General features: G+C 39.5%; 1 protein-coding gene across 4 annotated transcripts in view; it reads right to left on the bottom strand.

Moving 5' to 3' along the window:
- Positions 1-27,194, bottom strand: part of LOC122548600 (CUB and sushi domain-containing protein 1-like) — a 2,407,075-nt gene that overhangs the window by 573,522 nt on the left and 1,806,359 nt on the right. For all 4 annotated transcript variants that reach the window (XM_087978377.1, XM_087978362.1, XM_087978369.1 and 1 more), the window contains exon 12: positions 25,177-25,289. In XM_087978377.1, coding sequence (XP_087834503.1) covers positions 25,177-25,289 — 113 coding nt within the window. The remainder of the gene's footprint in view (positions 1-25,176; positions 25,290-27,194) is intronic.

The raw sequence follows: 27,194 nt of genomic DNA, 5'->3' as shown, positions 1-27,194 counted from the left end.
TAAGAGAAATCAGCTAAGTGATATTTTTAGCATGTTTCATAGAGGGTTTCTCTTTACAAGCTCTAACACAAGTGTTCTCACAGTATCTCCACAAATGTATCAAAAACCTATGCTCGTCTTCCCATATCTTCCCACTTGCCATTGGTAGAAATACTCACCACTGCTAGGACATCCCAGGATCCCTGAGGCCGGTGCCATACTTCAAAGGCAGTCATGCATCAGCCAAACCCTCGCAGTTCAGAGCTGCCTACTCTCTGTTGGTTTGTTTGCCTGGACATGAGAGAGATGAGGGGAAACTGACACTCTGCTTTGTGGACAGGCAGCTCCTGGTGGAAGTTATGGTGCAGAAAACAACTATCCCCTTCCCTCATGACTGGCAGAGGAAGTAAAAATGCCAGGCCCTGCCAGCCCATTCAGAGGGTGCCACCAGGGTCAGTGCAGTCTCCACGCTCTGGAAGAATGCCCAGAAATTCTGCAATAAGGTCAAAGACTTATCCAGGTGCATAAGGGTAAGTGGAGGTGGACAGGTCATCTCTTTGGGACAGCGCACACCTCCAGCATAGGCTCAAGATCCTCCTCTCTCACTGCTGCATTCAGCATCTTCCCTCACCTGTTCTTATCACCTCAATTACTCTGTCCTACTCACTCTATGTCGCATCTGGCCAGCAAGACCATCAACCACTTTGTGATGATGCTTAAACCTTCATGCCCAAAAAGATTTTTTTTAAAAATGTTTATGGAATGAAGGAACAGGCTGATTAATTGAAAAGGTATTTGCATCACCTCACCAAGGATACAAATAACATCCACTTACCTCTAGAACACAGGAGAGATGAGAAACTATTCAATCTTAGCAGTAACATACCAGGTATCGGGACCCAATATAGAAATGACTGTAGCAAGGCAACAAGGGAAAGAGAATACACCTATAGATTTCATAAATTCAGAGAATCATTGACTTTGGTGCTGCTAACAAACAGCTCTGAAAGAGGCATTACACAAATTCGACATAATATCTGAACATCAGGTCTGGTCTCATAGTTCAGTTAAAAATCAATTACCATGCTGAATAAGAAAACCTTATGCTTGAAGATTATGTGAGAAAATAATGGAAAGATATTTAAAACTCACGGCTGTTAATCTGCTCCAATTGTAAGAGCAGTCTGACCCACACCTCCCTAATTTCCTCATTACAAGTGTTGAAAGCTTGGAATCCAAACTGAACTGTACAGGATTATTATTCAGGATTTTCATAATCGCACATAATTGAAATTAAGTTTGGCATGGAATTACAAAGACCATTTAAATTGTTGCAAAGATTGCTCCATGATTTCGACTAATCAGTTAACACATTAAGGAGATCTACGTGATATTATGATTCTGAAAGGCAAAATTGAAGAAAGATTGCATACCGACGTGTGGATACTTGCAACTGCAAACCTCGATTGTAAATGGCATAATCTCCACCTTGGAAATTTCATAAAATAATTCAGTGAGCTATTCCATTAAAAAAAAGGCTGGTGTGTAATGAAATCGTAACCATAGCAACAAACACTCTGGATTTAGCAGCAATATTTAGTAAAACCTTATGAATCCAATTCAAATCTGTTGGGTGGTTGTTTAAGTGCAACATGAGCCTTTGCTACGCCGATTAGATTTAATACAGACATTCACAACAGCCATGTTAAAATTTAAATTGAAATGTATAGTGAAATGTTTGCGAGTTATCTTATGAAAACAATGCCATTAGTTTGTTTGATATTGTGTCACTGCTGAAGAATATTGAACCCTCTGTCCAGCAAACGTCTCAAATAGCATTAACAAACAAACAATGGATGAAGGCAACATTTAATGATGTGATCAAAACTTTAATGATGTAGGTTCTGCATCTTTTTTTGGATTGATGAGATGTGAAAGTCACTAGCTCGGCCAACATTTATGCTCCATCCATTAATGCATTTGAGAAGGTGGTGATGAGCATCCTTCCTGAACAGCTGTAGAACTACTGGTGTACGGACATATGCAGTGCTGTTAGGAAGGGATTGGGAACATTTTAACTCAGCAACAGTTAAGAAACAATGATATAGTTCTGAGGCAGAAAGATGTGAGGCTTGGAGGGGAACTTGAGTGTGGTAGCGTTCCAATACATCATTCTCATTGGTACATGTCAGAGGAGCCTTGGTGAGTTAGTGAAGTCCATCCACAGGTGGTATATACTGCTGCCGTTGTATGTCAATGCAAAGGGAATGAATGTTTACTGTGGTAGATGTGGTGCCAATCAGCAGCCTGCTTCATCCTGAATTGTTCCAAGCTTGAGTGTTCTTGGACTGCACTTTTCCAGGCAAAATGAAAGTTGTTTTTTTACATCATTCCTGACTTGTGCCTTGTCGATGATAAACAGGTTGTAGGGTGACAGGTCACTCATTGCAGAATTTCTAGCCTTTGATCTACACTATTTGTATGGCTGGTCCTTGTTGTGATATGCCTCAAAGTGTGGTTGAGGATACATGCCCATGAAAAGGTTATGCCATAGCATATGACCTCAGGATATAAAGATCTCATACTCCATCCTACTTTGGAGTACTTGAAGTGTGACACTCTCATGAAAGTATAGAATCCCTACAGTGTGAGATCAAGCCATTTGGCCTATCGAGTCCACACCGACCCTACAAAGAGTATCCCACCCGCTACCCTAACCCTGTAACCCTGCATTTCCAATGGCTAATCCAAACAGCCTGCACATTCCTGGACACTATGGGTAATTTAGCATGGCCAATTCACCTAAACCGGAACACCCAGAAGAAAACAATGCAGATACGGGGACAATGTGGACCCAGAAGTTCGTTGAAGCCCAATCCATTTATTTCAACATTGATTGCATAGCAATTGCTCTATTATTCGGTATCGCAAGATTTCATTAATAACTTTTTGGTAATCCAAATTCACTGTGGAAATTGATCACAAACCACTGGAAAGGATCTGGCACAAACCACTGACAAGAACACTACAGACCAAAATAACTTCTGGTTGGAATACAGGGAGCTGGCTTCAGCATCCGTGCCTCACCTCAACATGCCAAATGAGCTTGATATATTGAGAGGCACACCTTCAAGGTAGAATAAGTACATGTGCCTGAACCTCTCTGTTTGGACATCTTGTCATAAATAACAAGTGAATAACTAAATAAGTAAATTAGAGCAGATGAGAGAGATAATCAGGGATTAATGGTGGCTTTGTTAAGTTTGTGAAGCTGAGCAAAGCTATCAACCACAGCAACACGGAAAGCCTCGATACCCACATTAGTTTCCACCACTTCTTTGGTCCAAAATTAACAATGATCTATTTACTGTAAATAGACACCGCTTCACTTTGACCATGAGTGTTTTCTCCAAAGTTCCAAGTGTCATATAAGAAAAGAACACTTGAGCGCATCCATGGCAAAGCCATATTGTTTGTTCAATGCACCTGAAGAAATAATTTCTGATAATGAACCACAGTGTACAGGAAGACATTTAAGGCACAAGTGTACCTCATGAGGTATAAACCATGTGACATCCCCATTCCTTTAACCACAGATCAAATGGTTTCACCAAGTGAATAGTTTGTATCGTTAAGTCATTCATCCTGAAGTTAAGGACAATGAAACACTATTTTCATATCAATATCCAACAGTTCAGCGCTACACCTCTGGATATGGGATGATGCCACCCTCAGAGACCATGCCAAGTGAGAATGATCTTGTCAAGCCACCACTCATCTAAATTCTCCAACATTCAACAAACAAAGGAGGATGAAGATGGTACGTGCCCAGCTTTCAGGTGTGGAACTATCTCAGCTACAAGTAGGATTAAATGTCAGAGTCACACACTCCACACTGGTAACATGGTGACTCACAGAGGTATCCAATGCCTGCAGTGAGCCCAGGTCTTATGAAGTCAGAACACATTACAGATCAACTTTGAGGAGGACAGAATCCAAGGAATTGTACAATACTCCAGTTGTGCACAATAAGATTGAAAGAATACCCCCGTAACATTGACAGGGTCAAAGATCGGCACAATGCATGCAGATCTGTAGACCGTGAACAGCCAAAGGTAGAATCCACACTTCCAGAAGGTTCCAATAAACAAAGATCTGACACAGTTGCCAAACAGCTGAGATGATAATACGGACTTTTAAATGTCCGTACTTACAGATTTCCCAAACTGCATCTGTATGTAAAAAAAGTGTGCTATCATCCAATGTTAATAGGTTTTTAGCTATAGCATATTAGAGGTATCCTTGGGTGAAGAAAAGGATGGTTATGCTATCAGCTTTGATGTGATGTTCTTTTAAGAGCTGAACAAGAGAATAAATCAGGAAGCTGGATGATGTTACATGATAATAGTCTCTCTGTTTTGAAGCATTAGAAGTACAGGCTATGTCTGCAGACTGTGTACCACATACTGTATATCAGTTTAACTATAAGTAAACCCACCAGAGATCTTCAAATAAACAATATTCACATGCCTCCTTTGTGTTAATATTGATGTCACATGAATTCTATTTGTCTCCACTCTTACTGATGCCAGACTCATTTTATCAGTTACATCATGACTGACGTGAATCTCAGTATAACATGCCTTGTATGTTGTCTGCATTAGAAATTACAGACTGAAAAGTGGAATCAACACAGACACTATCTTGCTTAAGAATCTATTGTGAGTCAGCTATGTCAGGAAATCGTATATAATGCCTGATAAACAACATCATCATAAGCCTGTTCCACCATTTTCCTAAGTCAGAAGTGCTTTTCAATGCAATCTAACTTAATTTAACTGTCTTGGTTACATTAAACTTAAAACTTTTCTGCTAAAAGACCTAACCGTCTCATTTTAAAGTATTTTAAAGACTTTGGTTCAACAAGATGTTCAGGACAGTTTGGTTTCCACCATCCTTTGCATGAAGAAGTGTTTTCAGATATTACACCAGAACAGACTGCCTCGAAAGCACAATGTCCTTCACTTGGGGCATGTTGGATAGAGTCACAGAATCATAGAAGTGTACAACATGGAAACAGAGCCTTTGGTCCAACTCTTACATGCCTATCAGATATACTAAATAATTCTAGTCCAGTTTGCCAGCATTTGGCCCTTCTCCCTCTAAACCCTTCCTATTCGTATACCCACCCAGGTGCCTTTTAAATGTTGTAATTGTACTAGCCTCCACCACGTCCTCTGGTAGCTCATTCCATACAGGGACCACCCTCTGTGTGGAAATCAACTAGGTAAAAGCAATGTCTGCAGATGCTGGAAACCAGCTTCTGGATTAGCGGTGCTGGAAAAGCACACCAGTTCAGGCAGCATCCGAGGAGCAGTAAAATCAACGTTTCGGGCAAAAGCCCTTAATCAGGAATACAGTCAGAGTGGCTGAAGGGTGGAGAGATAAAAGGGGGTTGCCTCTTTTAAATCTTTCCCCTCTCACTTTAAACCTATGCCCTCTAGTTTTGGACTCCCCTACCTTGGGGAAAAGACCTTAGCTATTCACCCAATCCATGCCCCTTGTGATTTTATAAACCTCAATAAGGTCACCTTCCCAGCCTCTGATGCTGTAGGGAAATTAGCCCCAGTCTGTTCAGCCTCTCCCGAGAGCTCAAGCCTTTCAACCCTGGTAACAACCTTGTAAATCTTTTCTGAACCCTTTCAAGTTTCACAACATCTTTCTCAAAACAGGGAGACCGGAATTGAATGCAATATTCTGCAAGTGGCCTAACCAATGTACTGTACAGCCGCAACATTGTAGGCGATAGAAGAACATCTAGTTAAAACCTCATTGGCCTGATGTTAATGCCTAATAATAGTGAGAAAAAAAGTCAAAATAAATGTCTCTAACAATTTTGTTTATGTTCAAAATCGCCTTACGTTTCCAACTGTAACATAAATAACTTTTCCTTTTTCAAATGATGCACAATGTCAATAGTTGAGGTGTAATTGTGGTCAAGCCATCTAACTAACTAACTAACATACACACACATCTGACTGGCCTCTCAATGTGTCAGCCATCTGACTGGTGCAGTTAGCCCATTCTACTCATCAGCAGCATCTGCACTCTCATTCAATCGATGGCTGATTATCAATTTCTCATTGGGAATGATTAAAGCACGGTTCAAATTGCAACAACAAATCAATTTAAGTCATGCCAAGAGTGTGGAGATGTCTCTTTAGAATCCCATTGTATCCAATTACTGAACTGCTGTATATGGGATTCGACTGTTATTTTCAGATGTATGCTGCTGTTAACATTTTCATTGCACATTGAGATATGTTAGAAAATAAAACATTTGCCCCCTACTGCTCACATTGAAAGCAGCAGAGTTGATTGCGGTATTCCTAAATCCCATTTTAGCTCGGCTATTTACGCCCAAGAATGGGGAAGTGCAGAATTTATTTTTCTGCTTTCTGGTAATGAGCTGTACTGCCACTTTGAATTCCCTCACTGTCTTTTGCAGGAAAAAAGAAGTGGAGAAGAATAAAAGACTGGAAAAGTCTTGTTATTCATAAGAATTAGATTCAGACCAGTAATTTATTTTAATAGAATGTCAGCTTGTCCCTTGAAGAATTAGTTTCAAATCTCAAGCCATGTCACCTTTCAGAAATCTCAAAACAAAAGCATATCGCTCTTCTCCGTGGGAAGGAAGCGTAATCAGGAAAGGAGACAGAATAATGCAAGGCTTATTTTCATTTGTTATTATTAATGAGTAAATCATTTCACAACCATTTCCCATAAGTTGTAGATCTTTAGTAGTACATTGGTCATCCAATTACATGGAGGTTATGGCCAAGTGCTGTTTCTGCTGGACTGTTAATCCTGAAGCCTAAGGGGGTATTCTGGGGACCTGGGTTTGAATCCCTCCACAGCAGATGGTGCAGTTTGAATCCAACAAAAGTCTAGAGTTAAGAGCCTGCTGATGACCATGAATCCAATGTCAATTGTCAGCAAAACTCATCCAGTTCACTGAATGCTGGCCTCACCAATGATGACCTCATCCCATGAATGAATAAAAGAAAACTGACAGCTTCTGCTTCCACCAAAACAGATTAATGGATTACTCACCTTGTTGCCTTTTCTGTTTATGTCAAGGCAACAACAGATGCCATAAACTCAATAGTTGTGCCTCTTGATTCTCCAAACACAAATTTGCACCACAATTTGTTGGAAAAATAACTAGAATATGCCCCAGCATGTGAAACAGTGGACAAGGAGTGACACATCCGCCAGCTGGTATGAATTCAAAATGCCCTCTTTTTGCTTTAAATGGTTAGCCATGTAAGAAATGTGGTAGCCAAATTGTTCATACTAAGGTGTAAAAGCAATACGACAATGGATAATCTGTTTCAGTGGCATACAAAAAAAAAAGCAGTTATATAATCACTTTCAGAACCATAGGACATCCCAAAACACTACAGGCAACAACACACTTTAGAAGCATGATTACCATTACAATATAGGAAAAATGGCAACCAACTTGCACATAGCAAGCTGCCAAAAATGTATTAATCACCAAATAATCTGATTGTTTGGTGCTGATTGAGGTACAGCTATTTGCCAAAGTACTGAGGATAACATTTCCATTCTTCTTCAAGATAATGTCATGGGATTTTTCACATCCACCTGAAGAGCAGACAAGGTCCCAGTTTAACATGCATTTAAAAGGTGCTGGAGTGTCAATCTTTATTTTTGTGCTCAAGTCCTGAAGCCAAAATGCTACCAACTGACCCACAGCTGACACAATGTTGGTTCAGGAATAGGTATTATTCAAGACAATGAGGAGAATTCCCTTCTTCCTCTTCAAAATACTGCCGTGGGATATTTTATATCTGTTTGAAATAATGGACAGGGTGGCACAATGGCTCTGTGGTTCGCATTGCTGCCTCCCAACGCCAGGAATCTGGAGTCAATTCCAGCCTTGGATAACTGTGTGCAGTTTGCACATTCTTTCTGTTTTTGTGTGGGTTTCTTCTGAGTGCTCCAGTTTCATCTCACAGTCTAAAGATGTGCAGGAGAAAATTATTGCAGATGCTGGAATCTGTACGGAAACCAACAATAAGAGCAAACTAACATTTCATGTCTAGATGACTAGAGCTCTGATGAAGAATCATCTAGACTCAAAATGTTAGCTTGCTCTCTCTCCATGGATGCTGTCCAACTTGCTGTGATCTCCAGCATTTGTTGCTTTCAGTGCCAAGATGTGCAGATTAGGTTGATGAGCCATTGTAATGGGTGGGGGGCGGGGGGCGGTGATTTGGGTGAGATAGTCTTCAGGGGGTCAGTGCAGACTCGAGGGGAGAAATGGCCTCAATCTGTGCGGTAATTGTTTCAGTCCCAGATACAGAATGATGCTAACCATTTGAAAGTCATAATATGGCTTTATGTCTATGATTTACACTTCCAAAATACTCTAATGAGGATTAATTCGTGATTTGATTAGTCAATATGTCTATCAGTACACTCCATCACATGACATGAGATGACATAAGAACCATCATTTCAAACTCTGCATTATTTTTGAAATTCAAAATGTATCTGGCCTCCTGCTTCAACAATCTCCAGTACCAGATTATAAAGAAAAATGAGGTTGAGTGTGTCATATAATTTAGATACTTAAGGTTTTGAAGTGGAGCTGTAAATCTAGAGGCAAAGACTACTTTCGAAATTTTACATGCATGTTCTCAGCAGTTTCAGCAACGTGTTACAGAGCACTTCTATTTGACTATCATCCATTTAAAAGAAAACCAAACAGTTATATTCAGTCTTCTGTTTCTGTCTGTTATATGTTGGTCCTTTGAGTTTCATTTACAACTTTTTTATAAACAAAAATTCCAGTGGTGCTTCAAATGTCAGCTTGAATAGACTCTGAGACTACTGCAGATCAAATGAATGAAAGAACATGATGATGAAGTTTGCCAAAAACTGACTTTTCAGGTATTATGAGAGAAAAAGGAATCTTCAGATTGAGAAACAGACAGATCTGGGTTTAATGTTCCAAAGACACACTTTCCTTGTGATTCTCCAATCAACAATCATTCTTTCTCACCTTTGATGGCTTCATTTTATCCAATCTTCAATTTACATTCCTGCCTCACTTCTGCAATGTCTCCATTTTTAATGACATTTGCTTTACTTATTAGGCTAAATGCTTCTAGTTTCATCTCAGAAATTTGTTACTTTGCAAAAGTCTAAGGCTGTAAGATACCTAGTTACTGTTCAATCATTTGAAGAGATTATTCTGACACGGTTCAATAAAATCTTTCCATTTGAAGAATTTTCCTCACTTCCAGTCTCGACATACCACCTGTTGGAAGCATTCTTGTTTCTTCCTGATTTATTATGAATACTACTCAGAACACCTGAATGCTTTTTTCTCATTCCACAAGTCCCTAACATGGACTCTTCACTGGAAGAATACCAATCCAGAAGAATAGATTGTTTCGTAGTCAAAAGAATTGGAATGGAACCAAACACTGTCGAATTATGCATGAATGGATGGGACAGAAAAGATGGTTATTGAAAAAGCAGTACAATAAAGTGTTGGGTGAAGGTAACTGCCTGAGGAGCTTCTGCAGCAATGTTTTGGGATTATGGTGGTTAAACATATTATATCCACAGCTACCTTCCCAGTGCATTTGGAACCAAAGAGCAGAACCTTAAGTGTGTGTCATCAAAAACATTATTGATTTTTTTTTCACTTTACAGAACTATGAATGAACTCCTTCCATTGTTGTGCTCATCTTTAGGAGAAGCTGATCTGATGATAATTTGTTGAATTAATTCATCTTATTTTTTGTGGCTTGGATGAATCTGGACAGTCCTCCAGATTGTTTAGGAGACTATCTTAAAGCTCCACTGGAACAATTTGGTGAGGGAGAATTAATTCAGTTCACAGATCCTCAGTCCAAAAACAAGAATATTGTCAAGCCCTATTATTCTTTGTTCTGTCCATTGCACTTAGCTGTTTCCTAATGCAGCCCAGAATGACTGAATTGTCAGACCATGGGAATCTATAGTGGAGAAAATGGAAAGAAATCCACTACAATCATTCATTCAGTATTCTTGGATGAAGAAACTTGCAACACCCCAAGACAACAGGATGAAGAAGGGTAAATAAAGAACATACCAAATTTTTTTAACATGAACAGATATCAACAACTGGTATCTCTGGAACAGTTGGATTGTCAGAAAAGTAATTGAGACAAGTTGAAAGTAAAAGGAGTCAACTCAAGATTCTTGAATACATAAAATGAACTAAGTTATTAAAAAGGAAAATTTATACAAGCCCATCCTTCAGTTGTCTTTCAAATCTAAAGGGTTGTCAAACACAAACATAACATGACCTAATCATAACTTGTGTCTTCCACCTTATTCTTTTTGACCTTACTGGCCTCTTACAGCATGGTCTTGTATCCTTCACATCAGTTTCTCACCAAAATGCATTGCAAGCAAGAAGCTTAAGGATGTAGAGATAGATAGCAACTGTTCTCAAGCTAGGACAATTCTCGGCTGATGGAAGGGGAGAGATAACACCACCACGCTGATTTTTCATTGTTTAAATACAAGACATTTGATTTTCAGATAAGATTCCCTGCTGGGAATATGGGAATACGGATTGAGTTAGTACTTCTCGCAGGCAGAATAACTGTCATCCTCTAAAAAAAATCCATTTCAGCAACTTAAAAAAAGTTTTATTAGCATAAAAGCAATTTGATTAATTGTGTGTTTATGATCACAAATGTTCACATTGATTGCTAAATGTAAAAACAACTTTAAACAATTTAACAAGCATCAACATTCTTTGAGAGTAATTTAATTTTGAAAAGACCTCAAGGTCTTGATGCACTTGCTGAAAGGAATTCTACAATTAACATCACAACTTGGAAGAACTGAAAAAAATCATAAAGGATCAAAGTTGAAAATGGTATTTATGTCCAGATTAATTACTTCCACTGTTATTACTGTGTCACCAGAGACCTTCAGTCTATTTTTCTCCCAACATTCCTACTTCATAATTTCTTCTAAACAGAGGAGAATGGGTATGTTATAGAGTCAGAGATTCATACAGCACTGAAACCGGTCCTTCAGTCCAAACTCATCCATGCTGACCAGGTTTCTTAAATTGAACCATTCCCATTTGCTTACATTTGGCGCATATCCCTCTAACCTCCCCTATCCATGTACCTGTCAAAATGTATTTTGCCATGCTCAATTGTCCATTGCATCCAGGGATGTGTAGGCTAGGTGGATTAGCAATAGGGAATGCAGGGTTACAGGGATAAGGTAGAGGGGTGGGTCTGGGTGGGATGCCCTTCAGAGGGTCAGTGTGGCCGAGTGGTTGAATAGCCTGCTTCTACACTGTAGGGATTCTATGATCCACACATCTATTCCAACCACGTGATACCTTTTACAGTTTTCTATATGTTAGTTTACATAACATATACCAGAGTGAGTTGTATTCTTGTTGAAACACATGCCTGAGGTTTATTGTTTGGATGACTACAATGTCACAGTGAATCTGGGTTCTATACATATTAATGTAATTGTGCATTACTGTGACTAACAACTGAAGACACTCCATTGACTGCATTAAAAAAGGAGAGTGACTGAAAGCAAAACAAATATCTTTACACCAGAATGTCACATGTTAGGATATCATGTAGCTGTCTTAAAAGGACAGGCCTGTCAGCTCTGGAATCTAAGTTACAGTGAAACACCATCCATCCCACCACCCTAACTCCCAACCCATCCCATTCAATCTACAATTCCATCCTATCCAGTTTATCTACCTCCTTCACCACTTTATCCTCTTAGTCACTTAACTAACTCAAACTCATTAACTAAGACACTGTGAAGCTCTTTAAGATCATAAGACACAGGAACAGAACGAGGCAATTTGGCCCATCAAGTCTGCTCTTCTATTCAATGAGATCATGGCTGATCTGATAATCATCAACTCTACTGACCTGCCTTTTCCCCTGACCTTTAATTCCCTTACTGATTAAAAACTATGTCTTTCTTAACCTTGAGTATACATAATGACCCAGCCCTGATAGTCCTCCATGGTAAAGAATTCCACAGGTTCACTCCCTCAAAGAAGAGGGAGTCTTCCCTGTCTTAAATGTGTCTTAAATTTTGTTGTAAGATAATATCTCCTGGTCCTAGACACTCCCACAAGGGGAAACAAAAACTCTGCATCTACCCAGTCAATTTCCTTAGGAATCTTGTAAATTGCAGTCAGGTTGCTTCTCATTCTCTTGAATTCCAATGAGCCCAGGCCAACCTACTCAAATCCTCCTCATCAGACTGTCCCTCCCCTCCAGAACAGGAATGAGCCTTGTGAATTTTCTGAAAATTACCTCCAATACTGTTCTATACATGCTTTGATAAGGGATTGAAAACTTAATGCTTTATATTATTTCACAGCAACCTCCATAATTTTAGACACCATTTCATTTGCAATAAAGCCTTCTTAATTACCCAATGAACTTGGATGCTAGTTATTTGTATTTCATGGATGAGGACTCCCAAATCCTCTTCTTTGGCTTTCAGCTTTAAAGTAATATTCAGCTCCTCTATTCCCAAGGCAAAATGCATAATCTCACATCTTCCAACATAACTGTCCAACAGCTGTTAAGTGTGTCAGTGAATGAATAAATCCACCAGAATATGATCTATACTGCTGCAAAAAGATAAGTATGGAATGGTTTACTCCTACTATCTCACATTCTCACAGCCTCACAGCGCCAGAGACTCGGGTTCAATTCCCGCCTCAGGCAACTGACTGTGTGGAGTTTGCACATTCTCCCCGTGTCTGCGTAGGTTTCCTCCGGGTGCTCCGGTTTCCTCCCACAGTCCAAAGATGTGCAGGTCAGGTGAATTGGCCATGCTAAATTGCCCATAGTGTGAGGTAAGGGGTTAATGTCGGGGTATGGGTGGTTTGCGCTTCGGCGGGTCGGTGTGGAATTGTTGGGCCGAAGGGCCTGTTTCCACACTGTAAAGTAATCTAATCTAATCTAATCTAAATTCTGAGGATACAGCTTGATTTAGGGTGCATTGCACATATGAGAGCTCAGGTGTCAGATACTGAGCCAGGCAGGTACAAGGTATAAAAGTAGGTGTGAGAACAGCAATCCAATGTTGATGACTGCCTTCACAAGATTTGGGTTGATGTATCCACATTCCAGGAATCCAGAATTAGTTACAACTCACAGATAGGGGGTCTCTCACTAAAGCAGAAATGTAGGGAAATCTTTTCATTCAGAGGATTACTAGTCTGTGAGATTCTCTTCCACAGAAAGGAGTAGAGCCCGAATCACAGGATATTTTAAAGTTGAGTTAGATATTGTTGAGGAGTCAGCAGATATGGTGGATAGACAGGAAAACAGAGGCCACAATCAGATCAGTCATGATCTTATCTAATGGTGGGACATGTATGCAGGACTGAATAGCCTCCTCCTGCTCATCTATTGGGTTGCACTTTCAGTCTGTGGTCAGGGCCACAAGCTACTCTTCATGAAGGACACTAAACTCTCACATCAAGAATACGTTCTGAATATTTGTCGGCCTCAGTGCTTCTTCCAGGTGCCATTGAACATGAAGCTTCAGCTGAGGGGGTGTGGTAGATAATTATCAACAGAAGATTTTCTTGCCCATGTCTGACCTGATGCAGTGAGATTTCAAGGGGTCTGCAGTCAATGTTGAGGACTTCCAGGGCAACTCTCTCCTGACTGTACACCATTGCTTCAGCTTTCCTGCCAGTTACACAAGAAATGCTAGGAATAATAATGGCAGAGTCTGGGACGTGGTCATACTCTCATAATTTCACCTTTCAGATAATATCAGATTAGCTAGTCTGTGGGACAGCTCTCTCAATGTTGGCACAAACTAAACCCCCAATAAATTAATCAGGAGGGATTTGAAGTGTTGACAGGGCTAGGTATGTCATTGTTGTTTCTCTTACTGGGATCAACAGTAGATAATCTGTCCAGTTTCATCCCTTATTCATTACTCTGTGGTCCTTTGATACAGCTTGCCAGATTCAACCACGTTGATACATCTCTTGAGTTACACCAGTCTAGATAAGTTTGGCCTCGTTTCTTTTTAATTCACTCCTGGGATGTGGGTGTCACTGGCTGGCCAGCATTTATTACCTAACCCTAGTTGCCCTTGAGGTGGTGGTTGACCCACAATGCCCTTAAGGAGGAAATTCCAGGATTTTAACACAGCCACAAAGAAGGATTGGTGATATACTTCCAAGTCAGGATGGATTGTGACTTGGAGGGGATTTTGTAGGTGATAGTGCTGTTCTTGTCCTTCCAGATGGAAGTGGTCATGGGTTTGGAAGGTGCTGTCTAAGTCGTCTTGGTGAATTTCTGCAGTGAATTTTGTGGATGATATGCACTGCTGTTATTGAGTGTCAGTGGAGAAGGGAGTAGTTTTTTTGTGGATATGATGTCAATCAAGTGGGCTGCTTAGTCCTGGACAGTTTCAAGCTCCTTCAGTGTTGTTGGTGATGCACCCATCAGGTAGGTAAAAACAATGACTGCAGATGCTGGAAACCAGATTCTGGATCAGTGGTGCTGGAAGAGCACAGCAATTCAGGCAGCTTCCGACGAGCAGCAAAATCAACGTTTCGGGCAAAAGCCTTTCATCATCAGGCAAGTGAGGTGTATTCCATCACACTCCTGGCTTGTGCCTTGGAGGTGGTGGACAGGCTTTGGGGAATCAACAAGTGAGTTACTTGCCACAGTATTCCTTGCTTCTGGCCTGCTGTTGTAGCCACTGTGTTTATGGGGTGAATCCAATTGAGTTTCTGGTCAATGGTACACCTCAAGGATGTTGGTAGTGGGAGAATACACCAATTGTAACACTGATTGAAAGTCAAGGGGTGGTGGTTAGATTGTATCTTATTGGAGGTACTCATTATCTAGCATTTGTGTGGCTCGAATGTTATTCGTCTCTTGTCAGCAGAAGTCTGAGTATTGTTCAATCTTGTTGCATTTGAAGATGGATTATTTCAGTACCTGGAGGAGTCACAAATGATGCTGAACATTGCACAATCACCTACAAACATCTCCACTTCTGACCTTATACTGGAGGGGAAGTTATTGATGAAGCAACTGAAGATGATTGGGTCGAAGACACTACTCCGAGGAACTCTTGCAGAGATATCCTGAAAATGAGATAACTGACCTCTAACAACCATGATTATCTTCCCTATGTGCCAGGTATGACTCCAGCCAATGGAGAGATTGCCCCCTGAAACCCGTTGATTCCAGTTTTACTTGGGTTCCTTGATGCCACACTTGGTCAAATGCAGCCTTGATGTCAAGGCTGTCACTCTCACCTCACATCTGAAATTCTTTAACTGTTTTGTTCATGTTTGAACCAAGGCTGTAATAACGTCAGGTGCTGAGTGGCCCTGGCAGAACCTAAACTGGGCATCACCGAGCAGGTTATTGTTGAGCAGGGTCTTCTTGATAGCACTGTTGATGACACCTTTCATCACTTTATTAATGATCGAGAGTAGACTGAAGGGGTGGTAATTGGCCAGGTTGGATTTGTCCTGCTTTTTGTGCGCAAAACACACCTGGGGAGTTTTCCACATCATTGTGAGCCAATGTTGTAACTGTACTGGAAAAACTTGGCTGGGGGAGTAGCAAGTTATAGAGTACAAGTCTCCAGTACCACTGCCAGAATATTGTTATGGCCCATAGTCTTTGCAGTCTCCCCAACTATTTCTTGATATTATCTGGAGTAAATCAAATTGGCTGAAGACTCGATTTTGGCGATGCTGGGGACCACTGGAGGAGCCCAAGATGGATCATCCACTTGGCACTTCTGGCTGAAGATTGCTGTGAATGCTTCAGACTTATCTTTTCCATTGATGTATTGGACTTTTCCATCATTGAGAATGGGGATATTTGAGGAGCCTCCTTCTCCAGTGAATTGTTTAATTGTCCACCACCATTTACAACTGGATGTGACATGACTGCAGAGCTTATATCTGATCCATTGGTTGCGGGATCATTTAGCTCTGCTTATCATAGAGGCATAGAGATGTACAGCATGCAAACAGATCTTCGGTTCAACCTGTCCATACCGTTTGGAATCCCAACCCAACTTAGTCCCACCTGCCAGCATCCGGCCCATATCCTCCAAAAGCCTTCCATTCATTTACCCATTCAGATGTGCCTTTTAAATGTGGCAATTGTACCACCCTCTGCGTGAAAAAGTTGCCCCTTAGGTCTCTTTTATATCTTTCTCCTCTCACCCTAAACCTATGCCCTCTAGTTCTGGACTCCCCCGCCTCAGGGAAAAGTTTATTTTATCCTATTCATGCCCCTCATGATTTTATAAACCTCTATAAGGTCACCCCTCAGCCTCTGACGCTCCAGAGAAAACAGCCCCAGCCTATTCAATTTCTCCCTATAGCTCAAATCCACCAACCCTGGCAACATCCTTGTAAATCTTTTTTCAACCCTTTCAAGTTTTACAATAGGAAGGAGACGAGAATTGCATGCAATATTCCAAAAGTGGCCTCACCTATGTCCTGTGCAACCGCAACATGACCTCCCAACACCTGTACTCAATACTCTGACCAATAGCTTATGCTGTTTGGCACACAAGTAGTCCTGCTTGGTAGGTTCACCAGATACGAAGCTCATTTATGCTGGTCCTGACATGCCCTCCTGCACTCTCCATGAACCAGAGTTGATCCTCTGACTTGATCATGATGACTGAGTGGGGGATATGCTGGGTCTTGAGGTAGCAGATTGTGCTCGTTTATACTTCTGCTGCTGTTGATAGCCCATGGTACTTTGCGGCCCACAAGTGTCTTGAGTTGTTATATCTGCTCAAAGTCTGTCCCATTTAGCATGGTGATAATGAGGATCTAAAATTTGAATTTAGGCAACAAGTATGTGAAGATTTTTATTTAACACAAAATGGTTTCTCGATTCAAAAGAATGCTATAAAATGGCTTGTGAACCTGTACTACTGATTTGCAGAATTAAGCTGAAATACAAAGATAAGAGGACAATAGAGTTTTCATAAATTGAATACTGACACATTAATTGACCATTTGAACTAACTTTGAACTGATACATGGCATGACAATTTACGTAAATATGATATCTTTTCCAAAGAATTCCATTGGATTAGCCTGTTGTCAATCATGTCACCATATTACAGTTGATTGGACTTTTCTTGTAATTAAGAACCCTTTCCCAGGAAATATCAATGGATTAACTTGCTGTAAATCACGTCACCTTATTATATGTGATTGATCTTTCTTGTAATTAAGACTGTACTGTTTCTTAAAACAAACATAAATAATGTGTAATTTTCAAATGTAATTGCGCAACTTGCCCACGGAACACAGAAGCTTCAACCTCTGTGTTGCTGGATAGAATTGCGTTAAGGTACCTTAATTCAATAAACTAATGACCCTTGCTTTTTGAACAGTCTGCATTTGTCGATTCTTTTGACCGATCTCGAACCAAGAGGCCCCTCTTGAGGGGTCAAGATCTTCAAAAGTACCACTCAGCACAGTGGAGGGTATTCTGAATATGAAGGCAGGACTTTGTCTCCACTTCTTTCCAACCCTAATGGGCAATAGTGAACCAGAAGGTTTTTCCAACAATCAAAAAACAGCTTGGCCATCAACTAGATTTAAATTACAGATTTATTAATTGGCCTTTCAACTCCAAGCCAATCGAACACCACGGCACGATTTGAATCCGCATCCCCAAAGCATTAACCTCAGCTGCTGCATTGCTTATCCAATTACGTAACCACTGTGCCAGAGGCCTCTCTCTAACTGCTGACTGTGTTTGCAGCAATACTTCATTTCATTTCATGGAGGGTCAGAGTTCTTCCAGTCATGTATTTTGTTTGTAAGATAAGCTGCAAATCAATTTCAGGAGCCCCCATAACCCATTATATGATGTGAATAGCAAATGAAGGATATATTTTCCAATCTTTGAAAAAAACTCTGGATTTAAATTAAAGTTTCATAATAAGAATAGAAATCCAATTAATGAACAGTAAAAGAAACAGTGATTAAATATTTCAAAAGCGCATTTCACTGTCCAACTTAATTGGATTGTGAAACTTTACCCTGCTACTGTTGGATTTCTACTTTCTAGTCAAACATTCTCTAATTGACTACTGTCGTCAACTGACAATTGTGTCAAGATTTATTGCCATCTACTTAGTATTAGGTAACTTTTCGCTTCTCAAAGCATTAAGCAGTGATTCTGTGTGATATTTGAACATTTTATTCATTTGCTATCTTTCATAATTAATTGCTGACTTGATTGCTACAAAACAAGTCTGAATCTTCACGTAATTTCAAAATTTGCTTTTTAACTTTGCTTCTTTGAGAATCAGGTGGCATCACACACCATATTTCTCTGAAGTCAGATGCAATCCCACTGAAATCACCTTTCAGGCAACCAACCACGTTTCTCTCATCTTAATTGAGAGACCATTCTTGATTCCTGATTCTCAAAAAGTATGGACAGTCTTTTTCTAAGGTGAAGGGAGATGAGATGTTGTGTTTAATCGACTCCTGGTTACTAACAGTTACCTGACTAGAAAACAAATGGGTTTCTATCCTCATCCGATATCATCATGTCATCATTTTCTAGCACAACCATTAGATGATTATTAGGTGTGAGAATGTTGGCTTGGAGTTGAAAGGCCAATTGCATCATTTCCACTTCTACCCCAGCAGACACCAGCCTATGCTTTACAGACTGAGGACTGAAAGTAGTCCTTGTACTGGTGACTTCTCAGCAAACGTCTCCCCAAGAAGGGAGGGTTTTGTCCATATCACCTGGGTGTTAAAACTTCCTGGTCTGATTGTGCAAATTAACATTTGGTGACAAGGTTTACAACTCTTTGAATCAAAGAAAGGAAAATCAGTCTGTTTCTGAAAGGGGCAGTGATCCTTTCAGACAATGCTTAGTTTCCAGCTGATTTAAAAACCTACCCATCAGCATTTTTACCTATTAAGCAATCTGACTATTTAAGAAATGCACACGCAGTCTCTTATTTGTTATTTTGGCATCGAAATCTTTAACAGTTTTGCAACAGTGAAGTAAGTGCTACAACTATTATAACCAATTAAGAAAGTGATGAGGAGATGAGGAAATTCTTTCCTCACAAAAGGTTCTGAGTCTTTGGAATTCTATGATTCTCTAACTCTGTTCCACAAATGGTAGTAGGATAAGAGTCATTGAGTATGTTTGAGGCAGAGTGATTCTTGCTGAGAAAAGGGTGGGAATGTAATCAGAGGTAGGCATGAACATGGAGTAATCAGATCAGCCAAGATCTTCTGGACAAGCACAGCAGATTAGGGCTGAGTGGCCAACTCCTCTTCCGCATTTGTATTTTTGAATGTAACCAGCAAATTGTGACATAACGATAAATATAAAATACTTTAAACTCTGCTGCAATTGGGATCAGTCCATGACTATTTGCGATGGGTTCACAGTTGGCTGAACACCACAAAGCAAACTCCACTAGTTCTTTTGACACTTAATAAGGAAGAACTCTGGTCAGCAAAACCATAATCATAAAGCTATTACACTGAAAATCAATAATGATTTATTGCAGGATCATTTTTGACAATGTGCAACATATTAGCACTTATTTGTTTTTGCTTTCATGAGACTGAAATCTGACAAGTTACACATCCCTTCTCATGACATTAACTGGGGGCAGTGTGTTTTTTAAATCTCTAGATCAATTGGAGTTTAAGTTTACTCTTGCAACCAATATCAAAGCTGTCACTTCCAAAGCTTTCATGGGGTTTGACTATGATCTCTGTCCATTTAAAATTGTTTTTCCAAGGAACTGCCACACTTTTGGTTTACTTAGTTAATCAATCACGGACACTCAAGGAGTGTTTCTGATAAACAAAGTCTGGGTCTTTCATATACTCTTATGTTGCGTCAGCAGGGGCCTCAGGAGAATAATAAACCACCATAGTGGTCAATCGTTATGGAGAAGAAAATCGATCTATTAGTCAAGTTGATCAAAGAAAAGAGGATTACATCTCCACTGAGCTTCAAGCTAACATAGACTAAATTGTCAAAAGCATCTCTTTACTAACTGCTGTGGATGAATTTTGGCTGGAATCGCAAGCTTCCAAATGGCAACAGGACTCAATATGGAAGTCTCTCACACACATTTCAAACAAATCAAACATTTGCTTGTTGTGAAAAGAGGATTGGGAGGTTGGGACATGCTTCACACAAGAGGGAAACCTGATCCCAGTCCGACCATTTAAATTCAATGTCAAATTCAAATAAATGTCACTTTGGCAGCTTCAAGAAATTTGACTTGCAGTGTGGAAGTCATAAATTTAGAATATAACCATAAAGGTTCTTGAAAGGCAGGTGACGTCTGTGGGTAAAATCAAACTAATTAACATGATGTGAAGTTATTTAAATCTCCAACTTTTTTTTAAATGACAAAGAAGCAGCTTGCTTGTGTGATTGAGAGCCGTTTCAGTGACTGTGTGTTGAAATTTCACAGAGTAGCCTTCATGAATACTTGCGTGATTCACACAAACTGTCATTACCACAGCAAGATGAGTGGGTGCACATGCCCCACTGTAGGAAATGGGGATTGGAGAAGTAGGAATGTTTTGACTTCATAATTTAATTGGCAGGGTGAAAAGGATATTTTAAAACATTGTTAATGAAGTATGGCAAAAATAGATATTTGATTTATAAGAGTTTAAGTACTTCACATTGAAAGAAGAAAATCATCACAAGAGATAAGTTTTATTATTCTGTTCACACAGTGAAATCTGTATTAGATGGGAAGAAAATTATTTGTTTAATCTTTGCATGACTCCTGAGGTCTGATAAACGAAGGCTGCGTCTTTCATACACTCTTATATTGTGTCAGTGTGCATCCAGGGTAAATACTGGGTAAGTTTACATAAGTAACTGTGGAGGTGTAAGGGGCTACTGGGAATGAATAAGGGAATGAAAAAGGTGCATGAATTTTCATGGGGATATTGGGACCATGGACAATTGGATGGGTAATGAGTTGACATTTGCATACAAGCGGGAATGGGGGCTCGGGGAAGTCCTAAGTTAGCATGAGGTTGAGTTATAGTGGAGGGCATTAAGAGTGTAAAGAAATCCTGGCAACTGGGAGTCAGAAATCCAAGGCATGCAGTCGAACCAGTAGGCCTCTATGATTATCTATGGCCTGTTTCCCGGGGCATTGGGCATGCCCTCCCACTCTCATCCCCAGTCCTGTCCCAGTCAGGGACCTAGTTTGAGAGATGGGTAGTGCCTTGACCCTAACTACAAATCTTGGGAGGAAAAATCCATGCCTATGATTTCAGTTGTCAATAATGGGCACTAAACGTGGACTCTCCTTATGAGAGTTTACACCAGTCACTAAGCAGTGTATGTGAAACATCCATTTAAAAGTGTGAAAAGACAATAAGTGCTCCAACGTGAATGCAAATATTTGGAATGTTCCATTTCCTAAAACTGCCATTTCCTTAATTGGAAGGTCTGGAATTTAAAATAAGAAAACATCTAAGATTCCCATCATTTCAATTTCAAGATCCCATGCTCTGCCCTTTCCTGTGCCCTGGGATTTTTTCTAGTTTACATGACTGAGATACTTGCCTTATCTATGATGACAGAGCATTTTTCTTAACCTTAATCATTTTGATATGATTTTCCCTATCTCTTCAATTCCTAGGCTTTGCCACTGTCTGCCTCTGACATCTTAATTGCTTTTCCCTATGTTTCAAATTCATAAGTCCTTTTTCCTCCATCACCTTTCATTCTGCTCAAGTCATTTATTTTCTGGACAACTCCTACCTTCCTCTGCATACCTTCACCTCAAGGCTGGCAGTTCCGTGGAGTGTTGTGCAGTCAATTTTCCAAGCATGCTGTGCATCAGTCAAGAAAGTTCAACCTCTTCTGTTGACTCTTTGGAGCTCCTAATAACTGAACCTGTGTAGCACTATTCTTAAGTGATAACACAAATAACAAGGCACAGCCAAAAGAATGGAAGCAGCTGGGACTAAAGACAGTTTTGAGGAGTGCAGCAAGAAGATGGAAGGAGAATAATTCAATATGCACACTCTTCACGATGGGTAGAGTGTTAAACTGCACAGGAAGTGGGAGAATATACAAAGCGTTTTGTCATCAAATTTGAAAACTTTTCAGAAACAATTCATTAATTTCACACAGAGAATACAGAAAGCCTAAAAAATAACCTTGGCACTGCCCCAAATTTTAATATAATTAATTGCATACTGGGCATTCCCTCTTCATGCTTTCTATAACTTTAATCTAGGACACAAATGAATGAGCGACATAAGAAATTGTTTAGTTGCATTCTTTCATTTTATGTTATTAATTGATTTCATTTACACTTAATTAAATGATATCAGACCTAATCATCTTATGTCCAAACTCCTTCATGTGAGGTTCAGTGTGTCACTTGTGTATCTCTTCCCAGTCTGCAATCTTTCCAACATTTTTGAAGTGATTTGTGACTGTGTCTTCAAGCATCCAGCATTCAAGCACTGCTAATGAAAATCTCAAATTGACCTCAAATAAAATTCTGCCAGCTTTCTTCTACATAGTGGCCACAGGCTGGAAATAATAATCCTTGCCTCGATGTGAATGAGACAAATATGATTTAATGCATTGGAAGGAGCAATTTGATAAAATCATGCACGCTTAGTGAAAAGATCAAATGAGCCATCTGAGCATTATATTTTGGGGTCTATTACAATGATAGGGTATTATTTAGATCAAACCTGTGTTCTTGTCAAAACTTGCTTTCATGCTGAATCCATCATCATTTAATGACCAACAAAATTAATCTACTGCTTGCCCATTTAAGTATAAAATAGAATGATGTTAAAGTCACCATACTTGACAATCCAAGAAACAACCTTAGGAGGAACCCAAACTTCCCTGGTTTCCTGATTTTTTTCTTGAGAACAGAATACACATTCGTCTCCCACAGATATATCCCACTGATGTAAACTCAAAAGCTTGGGTAAAGCTTGGTGGATTCAGACCTGCTTCAGGCTATTTATTAAGTTGCTACTGAGGAAAAATGATGATGGTTAATGTGCACTCTGGAGTAGAGTGGTGCTGGAAAAGCACAGCAATTCAGGCAGCATCCGAGGAGCAGGAAAATCGACGTTTTAGGCAAAAGCCCTTCATCAGGAATACAGGCAGAGTGCCTGAAGGGTGCCCTTCACCCAATCCCATCTTTTCTCTATGGCCCTGCAATGTTTGTTCATTAATCATCCAATTCTCTTTTAAAAATGATGACTGCATTGGCCTCCACCACACTCGCATGTCATGATTAGAAATCCTAACTATTCAATGTGGATAAAATGTTCAGTATTATGTTGGTTCTGTTTTTTTTTGTCAATAACCTTAAACAGTGTTCTCGACGCTTTCAACATTGGCCACCATTTCTCCCCATCTGTTCTTTCCAGAGCCCTGCCTGCATGATTTTGAACATTGTTATCAAATCTCCTCCTAATATCCTTTTCATAGTTTTGCCAATCTATCTCAGTAACTGAAATCTCTTATCCTGGGAATCATTCTTATTAATATTTACTACATGCTGATCAATGCCTTCATATCCTTCCCTCCGTGTGGTACTCAGAATGGGATACAGTCGTTCAGTTGAGGGTGAACCATTGTCTTACAAAGGTTCACCACAGTTTCCTTGCTTTTGTTCTCTGTGTACTCATATTCTATTTATCATATCAAAAGCTTTGTGAACCTTGCCAGCAATTTGCACAAGTCTAGGCCCCTTTCCCTTTTGTTGTTCTTCCTACCAAAATGATTCACTCCATGTTTCTCTGCATTCAAACTCATTGACTAAATGGTCATTCATTTCATCAGTCATTCCTCTTGAAGTATATTGCCATCCTTCTAACAGTTAACAATACTTCCAAGTTTGATGTTATTTAAAATCTGGAAACTGTCCCCTGCACACTCAATTCTAGATCATTCTTGTAGAATAAAAAAAGCAATAGCCTTCACACCATCTCCTGAGAAAACCATATCATACACCACCTTCATTTAAAAAAATAAGATTGATTATTGTTTTTTTAAAATGTCACCTAGCCAACTTTTTATCTATACTGTCACTGTCCCTTTAATTCCATGGGCTCCATCTTTACTGACTAGCATTTGTGTGATAAATAAATGAAACACTTTTTAGTAGTCCAATTACACCACAACATTTGTATTATCTTCCTCAAATCTCTTTGTTTCTGCTTTGAAAATCTCAATCAATAAACAGTACTTTTATTTTTACAAAGAGTAATGAGCAGAGATTAGGGTTTTTTTTAATATGGGGACTGAACAGAAATTAAAGCAAGATTGTGAATTGTCAAGAAGTATGCGTATGAGTTGGAAATTGTGCTCCTCAGGGCCACTATGGATACTGCTGCTTCTGAAGTGCAACAGAATGTGCAAAGGGAGGACAGGAAGAAGGGCAAACACAAAGTCCACATGCCTGTTGGGGGAGCTTGTTCACAAACCTGGCAGAACCTGGTGATTAACAGTTGAATACCACAAACATTCGTGAGTAAGGCAAAAGGCATGTGGAGACCAGGTTTCATGTCCTGATCAACATCCAATGGCTTTTCCTGCAGAATTTGGATAAACAGAAAATCAGGCAGGATTGTGAGAGCCTTCTTCTTCAGAGGGAACAGTTTGTCAGAATTTGATTTTTTTTATTTACAGCTTGGTACTTGAAGACTGTCTTATTCTGAGCAAAGTAACAGATGCTTGGTCTGAAACCCACTCCAGTATATCTGTTTTTTTCAAGATTCTTTATGATTCATTTATCACTCCATGATAATCAGTAACTTTTCGTTCATAGCCTGTAGAATAATAATTGGTGAATTATGTGATTATTTATATATCATTAGAGGGCCTCATGTTGAATCTGATATCAAACATGTTCCATGTAGCTCTTCTGTTATTACATCACATGAATGCATTGCTGATTTGGGATGTAAACAGCAGTTGATTATAGAATACTAATTTGACCATATGCCCCAATAAAACAAGCTCCCACCTTCCTAAAAGAAAAGCCAACAGGAAAAATGCATACCTTCATACAAAGCCTTAAATCCCAGTGATCCAATGGTTTCATCAGACTGTAAATGCAACCACATCTGGTTGCTCATGCTCACAATTAAGTCAGGGACACTCGAACCGGTAAGTCTAAAATGGGAGAAATGCAGGCCATAAGTAGGGAACTGTGAACACTTTGCTGAAATAAATAAAATTCCAGAGTATTTAATTTCCTTAAAACCTGCCTGTTATGTAGCATGTTTTAAAATGACCACACTCAACACCACAAATAAACAAATGAGGAAAGCAGGAAAATAATTAACAGTGAACAGATTGAGTGCATTTGTTTGAACTTAAAGAAAAAAAAACATACCTTGATCAACCAATTGGGATACCTGATATTGGACAGTGCAGTGTATAAGCCTTTTATTTTCAATTTGAATATTTCAAATTTGGAATGGAATTTTGCAAATAGCAAAAAAATACAGATAACTTCCCTTCATTTAATGAAAAGCTTCCAGTATAAAATGAAAACAATCTGAAATCAGTTTTGAAATCCTTCCTGGGATGCATTCTTCTTGTTCCACAGCTGTCATTTGTAATGCACTTTAAGTAAAAGTTTAAGTGTTTTATTCATCGACATGGCAGGCCAAATGAGACCCTTCTGTGCTGAAGGTGTTCTTTGATTAATTAGAGATGGAGCTGACATAGCTGATCCCAAGTGGATTAATGGTGGAATCTTATCAGCCACATAAAACAGGTGGGACAATTCAGAAGATGTGTGTTAGTTATCTGCCCAATACGATCCATCTCTGAGTGACTGATAGCAAATATTATCAATTCAGTGTTACTTAGGAGATATCATCAATATGATGAAAGGTGTAAGCAATATAGTTTGGAATTTCAATTTCAAAATGGAGGCAGATGAATATGGGTCAGTTCTGTGAAGGTGGTGTTTGTAAACAGATCAGAAAGCCAACAGAAACAGTGATTTCGGTGTATGAATTCCAACAAAAATAAATGTGGCTATAATTAACTACCTAGGTGAAACCATAGTGGCATTAAACTGTTCAAATTATGACAGATGGAGTAAACACATTAAGGTCATTAGTTTAGATGGCTCAAAATCTCTGTTCAAAAGAATTAGGAATTGACCACAGAAGCAGGTTTGAGTCAATCTCCTAACAGGAAAATCAAGTCTTCAGGTGAATCAAGCATTTTCTCGAAGTGTTTCAGTTTGTGAAGCTTCTGGGCCAGGAGAATTTAGATAGAAATCTTAAAGTCATTAGAATTGGAAACATTAAGACCATCAGAATTGGGAAAGGTCATGGCAGCAAACTCTGAGAGAAACTGTAAAATTGTCTCAGCAGAACATGGAATAAATTGCTGGGAGGAGTCATTTAGGTTAAAAGGCCAAAAAAGTTGTAAGAGGAGTGAAATTTCACTGGAATAGAGTACCAGTAGAAGGATAGCATTGGGAAACAGTTTGAAATTTAGTTGTGCAGTTTGTATTAAGATCTTTCTAACAGTAGTACATAACCACATAACTTTGTGTTTTGTGTAACAATCTTTTGTTGCAATATTAAGGAACATGAAACCTCATGTGCACATGCTTAAATGAGAAACCACTATCTGATCCAAGTGTACAAAATTAAACAAATAATCTACCAAGACTGGGATCTGACTTAACCAGTGTTACCATCAGTTGGGATCATAATGCCAGCAAATGAGATCTCCAGGATGGACAAACCTTGGTAGATCCCTTGCTCATGGTAGACCAAGGAGCAGCCTCCTTTTAGTCTATGCCTGCAGCCAGTGTGTGACAGTTACTGCTGACGCTTCAGACCATCTGTAAGAGGGGTTTTCCCTTCACAATGGTGGCTTGGCAGCTGTGGATCCTCCATTTTAAAACATCCAAAAGAGTACAGATGGTGCCTTCACCTCTCCCAGTGAAAGATGTTCATTCTCACCACAGCCTCAAGCCCTCCCACCTGAGCACAGACCATCTTTAATTGCAAGTGGCTTCCAGTAAAGATCTTTTCTCTGGGAAGATAG

Source organism: Chiloscyllium plagiosum, unplaced genomic scaffold, assembly GCF_037043375.1.
Source record: "Chiloscyllium plagiosum isolate Xiang-an unplaced genomic scaffold, Cpla_swu_hap1 HiC_scaffold_3, whole genome shotgun sequence".
NCBI classification, from domain to species: Eukaryota; Metazoa; Chordata; class Chondrichthyes; order Orectolobiformes; family Hemiscylliidae; genus Chiloscyllium; species Chiloscyllium plagiosum.
Note: the sequence above shows the minus strand (reverse complement) of the source record. Positions and strands in the feature narration are given on the sequence as shown.